Raw genomic sequence first — 13,002 nt, 5'->3', positions numbered from 1 at the left:
ACGCGGGCAAGCTACACCTCCGCCACTACGTGTCTTATTCCTTAATTTGTTATTGTTCTACAACATAATCCAACGACCTGATCGCTGGATTATTCTTCCTCATAGAATGATCCTCCAAGGTCGTTAGAACATTAATGGCTTTGCCTGGTTTCGCTGATGGTAGGACCCGCCCGCCTCTGTGACGGCGCGGGATTCCTCGTCCCTTCCTACCCTATTCGCGGGATTCCTCGACCCTTCCTACCCTATTCACTCCCAGGAGGCGTCGTCGGGTTCCTATCGCGGCGGCGCCTCCTTCCTTTCTCCTTCCCGTCCTCCCCCTTCTGGGTGGAGAGGTGACCTTCAATGACCTTTAAACCTCCTGCCAGTCATTATAAAAAAAACTTGAGGGAAAATAAATACTCAATACAGATTACCGAAATTGAGTTCAAATTTGACTTTCAAGGCAAAATCTCAGGGAGAAAGCTTCTAATAAATGCATTATGAATAGAGATGCGTCAAAAATCGCACTTTCATTTTTATTTTATCGCACTTTTAATAACAGTTTATCGCATTTTGTAGCGTGTTTTTTTAATTTTCATAATGAGGTAGGTGACGATAAAATGCAGTGAAATATTTAAAATTATTATCTTGTAGAACAATAACAAATTGAGGAATAAGACACGTAGTGGCGGAGGTGTAGCTTGTCCGCGCCCACTTGTAGTTCCAGGCCACGTAGAGTCCCAGCCAACTACAAGCATCTGGCCAGTCGCTCACATGCTTTAAACAGCGAGTGTCGGCGGAGCATTTAAACTGCGCTCGGTACAAAATGTACGAATTTTGCCGTCCAAAAGGCAAATTTGCGTAAAAATATCACAAAAGTCCAGTCATCGCATATATATCGCATTTATTTGCGCACATCGCATCCATACCGTATCTGTCGCATTTGCGATTTTCACGCATTTCTCATCATGAATCACGTTCCACTCCTGTGCGTGCGCTTGTGCCTGTTGAGGGTGGACTTTAGAGAGAAGCATTTGCCGCAGACGATGCACGAGTAAGGCTTTTCCCCGGTGTGACTACGCTTGTGTTTGGTGAGGTCGGAACTCTGATTGAAGGACCTGCAGCAAATGCTGCATGAATAGGGTCTCTCTCCGCTGTGAGTGCGACAGTGTATGACGAGGTGATTCTTTGTAGAGAAAGACTTGTCGCAAACGTCACATGAGTAGGGTTTCTCCCTCGTGTGGACTCGCTTGTGCACGTCCAGGTTGCTTCCGAGCGTGAAAGACTTACCGCAGATATTGCACGAATACGGCCTCTCACCAGTGTGTCTCCTCATGTGTTTGGAGAGGCTGTTACTCAGAGAAAAACGATCGGAGCATATGCTGCACGCATAAGGCTTTTCGCCCGTGTGCGTCAGCACGTGATCACCGAGGGTTCTAATCTGGGTGAAAGTCTCTGCGCACACGCAGCACGAGTAAACTCTCTCCATTGAGCTTCCACGTGCCTCATCGCGGTTGATTCCAACACCAGAGTATGACTTTGAGGTTAAATTTTGTGCGCACGTTTCACTATCTGCAGTGCCAAATTTCCTATTTCTTTCCTCATTTCCCCCCTTCCCCACTCCTAAAGAATTCTCTTCAACAGGCCCTTTACCCTTTCGTCTTATGCATTTTCTTGTCATATTCAGCCCTTTGACAGTCTTGGAGGTTGTAGGCGGACCAGAAGTATTCAGTGATTCAGCATCACCATCTAAATTTCTGGCACCGAGATGAGTTTCAAGGCCTTTGCTGAATTTGCTTTCGTTGCCCATTCCATCTATGGTATTTAAGCAGTGATATGAACTGTCGTTTGCTACGCAACTAATCCCTGGATTTTTTACTAAGCAATTACTAGTCTCCTCCTTTTCTCTCATGAACGCCTCTGTGCCACTTTCTATTTTTTCCCTGCTTTCGACACAGCAAAGGGTATCCACAGTATCTTCCGCATCACGATTACCCCTACCCCCAACAAAACTCATTCTGCTTCCATCTCCACTGATTGTAGATGCTTTAATATATTTCGTATAATACTGTCCATCATCAGGAAATAGGCACGATGTTAACTTATCAGTACCACATTTTTGCAAGTCATATTCAATTACATTCCTTCCTTCCTCTGCATGAGATGCTCCAGACTCGGATCCAATGAGTGTTCCAGAGGTTGAGTGAGCAAGAAAGTCATAACTTCCATCAATCTTTACATCTCTTTCTCCCTGCAGGTATGAAGCTGATGGTGTTTTCACGTGCAATCTGTTAGGAGCTGCGAGCCCTGCAGGAGAATTTCATATTAACATTATCACAGTCGAATATGAAATCTATAACTAGTTGACATGTTTCTTAGAAGATGTTAGGAGGAATACATAAGATATTTAATTGACAGTGAGGTAGCTACTTTAATGGATCATAAACTTAGTTGGTACGTAGACAAAATATAAATAGAAGTAAAAATGATGCATATACTTTCTGCTCATTCGATACAATTCTGACACATATCTGATATCTGGCTAGTGATTGCTAAAGTAAAATGGAATTCCGGCCCTTTGAAGATTTGCTCATTTACTAGGGAAAAATGTAAGGAAATGATGGTCTTATTTTTTATACTCCAAAAGTGGGATTGAAAATGGCAAATGATACATATTTAACCCTTAACCGGTACATACGGTCTGAGAGACCACTGCATTTCTAAAAATATGGCAGAGTTAATTGCTTTCTATTTAGTCCACCGATATTCAATTTAACACGTTGTGTACCAGGGTATTTAAACTCCTAGGAACGCTGATTCTGGATGGAGGTGTTGAGATTGGAAAAATGTCTTTGGCTTAAACATGGTTAAAAAGCTAATATTTAGAATATAACTTTACACAATCAAACGTAATGATGTATCAATTCATTATGAATAGCGAAAAACAACAGAAAACATACATAAGAATACGTATTGTATGCTTTAAAAATATTTAGGTTGATGCACCTAAATGATGAGAATCCTCGTCATCCGCTGGGAACGTTTGGGAAAAAAATTACGAGAATTCTCGCCATCCGTACGCAATGTGTTAACCGATTTTTCCCATACAATTTACTCATTTCCTGAAGCTGCCCTCACATATCAATTCATCATTGGAATTTTGAATATCTACAGAAAAAATTTCATAAAGCTCAGAACACATTTAAAGTTTCTGGCAATCACAAATTGTTACATTGAAAAATTGCTGATTTGGAAAATAAACAAAATTACTGCTCAAAAACAGATAATTCAATGAATTTTTTTTAACATAAAACATAATCTGTTGCAGTAGAACATGGTGCAGTCTTCATACCTTCAACAATGTATCACAAATCTTACTGTTGACGTATATTCTATCCTTATCACATCATATCAGAGACTGCACAAGCACCTAGTGCACAAATATAAAATCAATTACTGTTACCCATGAAATTGAAATTTGCAATCACTAACACCCTGCAATCATTACACAATCAGCACTGTCGATGATTCTTTCCTTAATATCCATGACAATCAAGGATGTTTTGATTTACATGACAAACACCTAAATATGCCTGTACATTCTGGCATAGCCCACATCAAACCCAAAGACACAACAAAGCTTGAGCTTCATTATAATGTTAACTACTACTGCATAGACAAAAAACTATGGTTTTTACTCACAAACACAAATATACACACCTAAATATATTTCAACACAAAGCCACTAATGTACAAGTAGTTAATGGTAATTGAGAATGTAAGCATTCCTACGCAGACAATTTTGGCAATATGATGCAATAAAAGTCCCACTCCAAAGCTTAAAATCGTATAAAAAGGGTCATTGAACAAGGCGGATAAGCTTAGTCTCAAAATATCTGATCTTTCCACGGATAAGGTCAAATCAAAGCTAGCTTGGAAAGCTACAAGAATATCCAAATTAAAGAATACACGACAGCCAAAAGATGCACTATCAGCCAAATTATTCACACATAATTTCTACCCTCAAATGGGATTGGGTTCCAGAACAATAATATTTTAAGTCATACAATGTTTGCTGTATGTGGGGTGTGGCAAGGAGGATTAAACTAGCTTAAAGCCTTAGCTTACAAGAAAATATTTGTTTGGAACGGACACGCACCATAATTCTGTACAACAGCAAACTGGTGCAACAAAGTTATTGAAATTAAGTTGAGCTCTTTCTTAATTGCACTGATTAATTTTCCAGTGTGTACTTCTCAATTCCAAATTACATCTCCCTCGTTTTTAATGCCAAGGTGGTGACTTCCGCCTTTCACTGTTAGACCTAATAAAGCACAGTTGCCAAGTGCTCAAAAAACAGAATAACACAATGTGCACTTCAGAGTTTCACACAAATTCTCCCATAAATTAAAAGTTGACCAAATCGTAAGACAATATTTGCAGCCATTTGAACTAGTTCCCCAATTTTTTATGATCTGCCATTCACATATGGGTACTGGACTCTCGTTCTAAATGTTCTACATGGATGATATCCAGACAATTTTTTGTGTAAAACCAGCCCCAAAGGCAAAAAATTCGCCATAGTAAGGCGAAAATAATAATTTTTAACAGCCATAATCGTTGCAATTCACAAAACTACAAACAAAATTTTCCAGTCCTTTGCAAAGTGTAGTTAATTACACTGTTGAGGAAATTTCTTAGATATCATTTGAAACGCAATGGACAGCAAAGCATGAGCAAATAAAAATATATCTTATTCCATTTTCATTTGGAAAGTCAGAGAAAAGCAGACAGTATGGATGGATGACTGATTCAGGACCTTCATCCTTCACCATCAGTTACAACAAACCCTCTATCTTAAGAATTATGTATTAGCTAGCCACAGAGAGAGGTATTGTACATTTTTCTTTTGTACTTCACATGGATTTATTTCAGAGAAAAATGAGAGGGACAAGGCTTTCTGGGAAAACCTTATGGCAGAGAAGTTAAAAACATTTTACCTTCTTCTAGAAATATTTAAATTAGAAAAAGTAAGAAATTAATATTTTTATGCATTGGGAGCTATATTTATCATTGACAATTCTACAAGAAATTTTTTCATGCTGAAACAATATAAAGAACTAATGATATTCTCAAAAATGTCAAGGAAGGCACTGGCAATTGACATATTACAAATAAAATTGTACCTTTCAATTCTTACTTGCTGGATCTCGCTACAACATGAAATTGCTTTAATTACTAACCACATCAATTTTCAAAAATTATTTGAATACTTTCGGGTTTTTGATAGCGAAATCTCATTACCCTCTGTGCTCCACATCTCCATAAATAATATCCATTTCCAAAGCTCGAAGACTGCCATGTTGCCTTGAGATACTTCTACTTCCATGCAGCAAAGAAACTATGTATGGTGACACTCGACTGCCTGTTCAACAGTCACAACCCCAAGTTGGTGAGAGGGTTTCCAAAGTTTCAGTCTAACTAATGAAAATAAGATGTCTTTTTGCTATGAAAATATATGAGTGTGTTGGAAGCCAAGGGGAAAAGTGATTTTGTTTTCAACAGAGATAGGTAAGTTATTTGTTAGAATAAATACACACACCTGGTTGCCCAGGGAAAAGAGTGAGTCTCTGTTCTGTGCTGACATCGAGTGGAAAATCAAATGCACTTATAAGTATCTAATTGATCTCGTTTGTTTTCTGCCTTATTTCTGTACCTAACTCGGTATAGAAAAGAGAAATCACTTGTATCCCTTGGCTTCTTACCCACTCATATTCACTTTGGGAAACACGCGGACTTAAATCCTACTTCGATGAAATATATCAAAATTAACTTACTTTTTTTGACATCCTTACAGAATTTAATCTTATTCCTTTCTTATAAACTCGAGAGGAAATTAATTTCTATTTTAACGTTCCCAAAAATAATATAATTTCTCCATCTTCAAGGGGTGTTATAACGACAGTAAGTTTTAGAAATAACCCCTCCCCCTCCACTTTGCCTCCCTATCTTCCCTAAATACTGCCCCCATGTGCCCTCCCTCGAGTCCAAGGCCACTTGCTAGTCGGCTAGGCTCACTAGCCATTAGGCCGAGTTTTTGAGGTGTGGGGGAAGGATCCACAACTCGAAAGTGTCCGAGGCATCCTTAAGAGTTACTGACTAGCCCTAAAGAAAGCTCACCTGATGCTTCCACAGTAGACTCATGGGCAATTGTCCAATTCTCAATGAACTCTCCATTATCAGTAGAAGTAGGCTGAAAGTAAGCAATGGGATTCCCAAAATTCAGTAATGAACAGAGAAGGAACTGGCAATTAACATATTACAATCCGCTAAAATGGTTTCATTTCCTAATAGCAACATACAAAGGCAAAAGTATGCAACTCTGTAACCTTTTTGAAAGTAACATCATAGTCAGCAGAGTAAATATTTTCCACATATTTTCATATTTTTACTGTAACAAAGTAAATTGATGCCTTTTTTACATGGTATACTTGGAGGTTAACATTCCCCTTAGTATTACCTAAAAAATACTTTACGAAACAAATTCCAATTCAAACACTCATTTCCTTTTTGGGACAAATAAAAAAATATGGCAACAAGAGGATTCTCCGGAGCCTCTAGTTACATATGGCTTGTATGCAGTTGAGTGACCGCTTGCTGAAAAGATGGATGACAGCCTGAAACTCACAAAATCCATGGATCACAGCAGAAGTCTTTGATTTTATTGAAGACAGATGGAAGTGCAAGATTAGAAAAACTGAAGAATGACAACTAGACTACAAATAAACAAGGAATAAATTACATTTCAAAGCAAAAAAAGCCCAAATGTAGATGAGAAAGACCTGCACAATATAGTCTCATGAAAAAAATTATAGGCTGTGAGTAGGATAGTTAGGAAACAAGTCAATCAGCAGACCCCCAAATGCAAAGCCAGCAAGAGCGACACCTCTTGATTAAAAGAGAAGATAAATTAAAGACATTGAAGGTGTATTCAGAAGAGAAGTACAGCAGAAATAATCTTGCACGAAAATTAATTGAGAGAGTTAGTCAAGTCAAAAAGTGTGATGGGAATCTCCAATCATAGGATCATAATTTGATGATACAATAAAGGAAGAATCTGGATTTTGCAATGTTCACACAGCTTACAAAAATTGCAATGGAAGAGACACCAGCTCCACTCTTGACTTGGGAGCATGGAGCTCTTGTTGAGTCGATGAAATGCAGAGCTATGAAGGCACCCTTATTCTTATTATTTCTTCAGGTCATCAACGGAAATTGTTACATAGTCAAAGTTTCTTTCATTTACTAAACTTAACATTGGAATTTCCATTAAGCATCACTTCATGTATTAATTTCATGGGTTTTTATTAACTACAATCATACCTTTGCAGCATCACTCTCCTCAGCAGATGGTTCCTTTTTGGCCTCAATGAGCTTCCAGTCGAGGTCTTTCAGGACAGCTCCCCTGGCATCAGCATCCATCTCTTCACCTCGGGAAGCAGTGGAGGTGCGGGGCTGCAAGAGAATCCACAACCAGCATTATTAATATGAGAGAATGAAATATAAAAACAATAAATATTAGTAGTAAGTCAAAAGTATAAATTTGATGTTCGTTTTTTTAAATATGCATCTACACACTACACCACATGCTGCCTTAAATCTTTCCTGCCGGAGCCAACAAAAGGGAAATGTTTTCTATGCTATGAGTAACATAAGAGTACTTGAAACCTCACTATGCGGAGCTCTTTTTTGGGGTGAAGTCACCCTGCTATTTACCTTCCTCGGATTTGGGCCCAACTGAACGTGGTGCCTGGTCCTTGCCTTCGCTACTAGACTAAACCTTCTAACTCTATCTAAGCACCAATCCATACACTACTAATTACATATATTACCAGCATTTTTTATAACCAAATATTGCATTTCCTTTTCAATAATTTACTCTTTTAAAAGAATTACTTCAATTTTTTACGCAATGTGGAATTTTAAATGGATCTCTAGCATTAATAACAAGAAATTTAGCTAACACCAGGTAAAAAGTCAAGAAGTCAGTTGTTTATAACATTAAAATTTCGTTTAAAACTTGCTTACGCACACAAAAAAATAAAGAATTCATTTCAATGTATGAAGTACATTGCAGTATGCAATAAAATATTAACTGAAACAACTTTTGAAAATACAACCACTTACCAACAGATTCCTCCATTGACGATGGTCATTAGGCCGGCCCTTATTTTTCAGAATTGCGAAAAGTTATGTTTTCCTGGTCTTAAAATAATCCAAATGAGGTCTATATTCAAGTGTTAAAATTTGGTTACTTTAAAATAACGGCAACCCGTGCCCCAAGGGCCCTAAGTACTAAGGACCCTCAATTGAGTTTTTTGGGGTCGAAAAAGTGCTATTTCCATGTAAAACGTAAAAGTAAAGCCCTTTAGGGCCAATTTTCTGTTTCTTTTGACCTATCTCTGAGCGTTCAGGAGATATCGTCCGTCGTAATCTAATCCTCCCCAGGGCGCTTCCCCGCACCGCGGCACCGCTGAGGTACGGCCCGCACCACTTACTACAGACTTCCCCTCAACCCCCTCCCTCGGCAAAGACTTCGCTCCTGATGACAAGATTTACATGCTAGTGGTGCAGTATTGAATAGGTTGTTCCTCTTGTGTCATGATTAATGTTATTAAAGCCTATAATGTCAATATTAACCCCTCAACGCCGTCCTATGTACTGGGTACCGACCCCTTAAAGCTTGATTTTTTGCCGCCATACGGCCGCGAACCATTCCAGCAGGCTATGTTCCAAAGTGCTCTTTATGTACAAAATATTATAAGCATGTGATACAATTGTGTCTATGAATTATAATGGAATGAAGGGAATGAGCAGGGCTTCCAGGGCTCCAACAGTAGATAGAAATATTCAAGGAAGACGAAACGAGGTAGCCAGTTCACGGATGTAGATCACTGTAGAGAGATAGTTCTTGTGTATAGTGTGCAAGGGATAGAAAGTGCTAAGTTTTTTAGGATGTAAGGAGAAAAGTGGTGAAATAAATACTTTATCATGAAAGTGATGTTCATTTTAAGAATAGGCCAACAAGGAGAGGCGTGTAATCAAGACTACATCCAGGCATTGAACTGGTTGGAAAAGAAAGTGAAGAAATACTCGGCTCAAATTTACCTACAGTGACAGAAGTACTGTGTGTTTTCTATATCACCTAGTGGGTTCGAAATTTGTAAGACTAGAAAAACCGTGAGAAATGCGTCTCATCCATGGTACAAAACTAGAATTCCTGTTATTACGGTAAATAAGGCGATTGAAAAGTTAGAAAAATGACGCAAAGAATCGATGAACGCAGTTATTGGTGGAATAGATTTCAATATATTCAAGAAGAAAGTAAAAGGTGTGGTTCTCCGCTCCTAACAGTGTCAGAAGAATTAGAAATACAATAAATATGTATTTTATTTTGGTTAATGTACAGAAATTCATGGACAGAGTGAAAATAAATTGATCTCTTGGATTGGAAGTATTGTTATGGCAATTAAATTCTTTCTAAGGTAAGCACATTTCTTCAGAGGCTAGATCTTGCCAGTGGGAGCATATTCTTTGCCGAGGGAGGGGAGGGGGTTGAGGGGAAGTCTGTAGTAAGTGGTGCGGGCAGTACCTCAGCGGTGCCGCGGTGCGGGGAAGCGCCCTGGGGAGGATTAGATTACGACGGACGATATCTCCTGAACGCTCAGAGATAGGTCAAAAGAAACAGAAAATTGGCCCTAAAGGGCTTTACTTTTACGTTTTACATGGAAATAGCACTTTTTCGACCCCAAAAAACTCAATTGAGGGTCCTTAGTACTTAGGGCCCTTGGGGCACGGGTTGCCGTTATTTTAAAGTAACCAAATTTTAACACTTGAATATAGACCTCATTTGGATCATTTTAAGACCAGGAAAACAACTTTTCGCAATTCAGAAAAATAAGGGCCGGCCTAATGGTCATAAATAATAATAATATTTATTTACATGGAGATCTTGGTTTCAATGCAAATGCAAACGACCTGACGTCGGCTCTGGCCGATGCAAGGGAAGGGAATTGACTGCTGAGGTAGCAATTGTCCGATGTTTTCAGGCCCGGCCTAAGACCCAACTTAGCATGTCCTAAGACCCACTCCTCAGCAATTAAGCCCGACTCTCCCACTCATTTATTAATCTAAAATTACTGGATTCCCAAGGTGACATACTTGAGGTTAGTTCTGAAATTGCCATAGCTTTTAATGACTTTTTCACACCACATCAGTTTTTCAATGTGGCTCAACAAATCACTTGTAGACAATCATCAATCGATGTATTTCTCTATTTCTTCACCCATGCTATGAAAATTAATTAGCTAATATAATAATAATATATAATAATATATAATTTATTCCATTTACAATCAAATATTACATTTTAGAACATACTTAAAGAATTTTGGAATATATAGGTACCCCTTTGAGTAGTTTTGGGGCTACCATCTTAAACTTTTTACATAGGTCTGGTGCTATCACACATGAGAAGTAAAATTTCTTTGTATACAGTTATTTGTTCTATTACCGATTGCATTCATTATTACAAAACATATTTCAAATATTTGGACAAGGATAACTATTTTTCTTATATAAACGCATAATTACATACATAGAATATACAATATACCTTTTATTGTAAACTTTTTAACCCACCTTTCTTAGTAGAAACTCTACTTCCTCACACCTCATAAGCCATTTTTTTACAGCAGATGCATATCCCCATCTTTTTTCCGAGTTTGCTACATTATTCGGCAACATGCTAAACAATTTAGGCCCTAAGTAATTGTATGACTGTCGATAAATTTCAGTCCTTGGCCTAGGTATATGGAAGTTTCTCCAAGCTCTAATGTCATAGTTTTGTGGTCGGGCCTTTTCACCACTACGGTTATAGAATATTCTAAGGACTTTATAAATGAATAAATGCCTTAGTGGGAGGACATCTAATTTTTTGAATAGAGGAAATGAGTGGCTTTTCCTATACGATCGTGTTATAACCCTGATAACCCTTTTTTGCGCCACTATCAATGGTTTAATGTTGATAAAATATGCTCCACCCCAGCAGGCTATTCCGTATTGCAATCTTGAATTAACGAGAGCATAATATACCATTTTTAACACTGATTCAGGGCATATGTATCTGAGGAAGTAGAATTTTCTTACAATAGAAATCATTTCTGATTTTAATTTATTTATGTGAGACTTCCATTTACAATTTTGGTCAAAATATATACCTAAATATTTTATGTGACTAACCTGTTCGATCAAAATACATTATCACAGGAGGTAACGTTATCTTTTATACAAGTTGCACATTGATAGTATAGTTTACTTTTGTTTGAGGTAGATTTACTCATGCTAAACATAATATATTTCGTTTTTTCACTTAACAACATAAAATTAGCCGAAAACCACACATTGAGTGTTAATAGATCACTTTGTATGCGTTCATATAGATCAACAACACTATTAACAGAGTAACTTAGTGCAGTGTCATCTGCGAATGACGTTAATTGACCTTTAAACCTGCCAGCACATAAATTGTTTACATATATTAAAAACAGTATGGGTCCCAACACAGAACCCTGTGGCACACCACAGGTGAGTCGAATCTTTTCACTGTAGCAATTTTTGAGACGCACACATTGATCTCGATCACAAAGATAACTTTGAAACCAATCATATGCTGTTCCACCTATACCCGCTTCCCATAATCGATTCATTAGTATGTTATGATTAATGGAGTCGAAGGCTTTGGTAATGTCTACAAATAAGCCAGCAACTCTACAGTTCTTATTCAGTCCGTCGTTCAGCTCTGAACAGAATTTTAATAATGCATCCTCTGTACTCTTACCACTCATAAATCCAAATTGGTTTTTATTGAAAAAACTATGCTGATTTAGAAATTTAAGAAGTCTGACTTTAACAACTTTTTCTATTATTTTAGCAAATACAGGTAATAGGGATATTGGTCTGTAATTATTTACGTTCATTTTATCACCTTTTTTAAAAATTGGTATCACTATTGCAGTTTTTAATTGTTTAGGAAATATTCCAGTACACATACTTAGATTAGCAATATGGGCAAGGACCTCCGAAATATTTGCATTTACTTCTTTTATAACTTGTGTAGAAATATTATCAACACCTTTAGATTTTTTAGACTTTAATTCCTTAATAATGCTGCTTATTTCTTTCGCATCAGTAGGAACAAAAACAGTGAGTCAACTGAATTGGAGGTTGGGAACATTTCTTTGTATTTATTCGTATTACTTTCAAAATAATTGTTCTGGGTCAATGCTTGAATTACTTTACCATAATGTGAACTAAATTCGTTTACAATGTCCTGGCACTTAGTGACAACGATACCATTACTAGTTCTAATTTTTACACAATTCTCATTTCCTTGCTTTCCTCCCGTGAGTGAATCTAAAATGTGCCATTGAGCAGCGGTATTATTGACATTACTATCAAATAGGTCCCTGTAATACTTTTCTTTGCGCTTTTTAATATCACATTCTAATCTTTGCGTGTACGATATGTAGTACCTATTTAGCTTTTCATTTTCAGGGTGTTTCCTCATTTTTTTGTACAGAAAATTTCGCCTAGAAATTCTCCCGAACAAAGCGTAAGTCATCCATGGCCTCTTCATTCCTCCCGATCTGTTGCTGTCTGACACGTATTCAGCTTTTTCAATGCAGCATTTCAATTTATTTATAAATATTTCATAGCCTTCATTGACATTTTGTTGTGAATAAACATCATTCCAGTCGCATCTTAGCAAACTATTATTTAGATGGCTAAAGTTTATCCGGCAATGGCTTCGATAAACTCGTTCGTATATATCAATGGGTACATTAATATTTAAAGAACATAATACAGCATGATGGTCTGTTAAACCCCAATCGTCCGCTCTTCCCTCATACTTATAGTTATCTCTACTTCTGCAAAAAATGTGATCTATACATGTACATCTAC

At 37.5% G+C, this 13,002-nt stretch overlaps 1 protein-coding gene across 1 annotated transcript; it reads right to left on the bottom strand.

The window, feature by feature from the left end:
• Positions 1-894: 894 nt before the first annotated feature.
• LOC124173115 (zinc finger protein 479-like) lies at positions 895-7,502 on the bottom strand. Its single transcript, XM_046552625.1, has 3 exons — positions 7,363-7,502; positions 6,160-6,232; positions 895-2,286 (listed from the first exon to the last, which is right to left on the bottom strand). Exons 1-3 carry the CDS (start codon positions 7,459-7,461, stop codon positions 953-955), a joined length of 1,506 nt encoding a protein of 501 aa, XP_046408581.1. The 5' UTR covers positions 7,462-7,502; the 3' UTR covers positions 895-952.
• Between the last annotated feature and the right edge of the window lie 5,500 nt (positions 7,503-13,002).

The sequence above is a fragment of the Ischnura elegans genome (genome assembly GCF_921293095.1).
Source record: "Ischnura elegans chromosome 13 unlocalized genomic scaffold, ioIscEleg1.1 SUPER_13_unloc_4, whole genome shotgun sequence".
NCBI classification, from domain to species: Eukaryota; Metazoa; Arthropoda; class Insecta; order Odonata; family Coenagrionidae; genus Ischnura; species Ischnura elegans.
The sequence above is the reverse complement of the archived record's forward strand: the minus strand, read 5'-3'. Positions and strand labels throughout refer to the sequence as shown.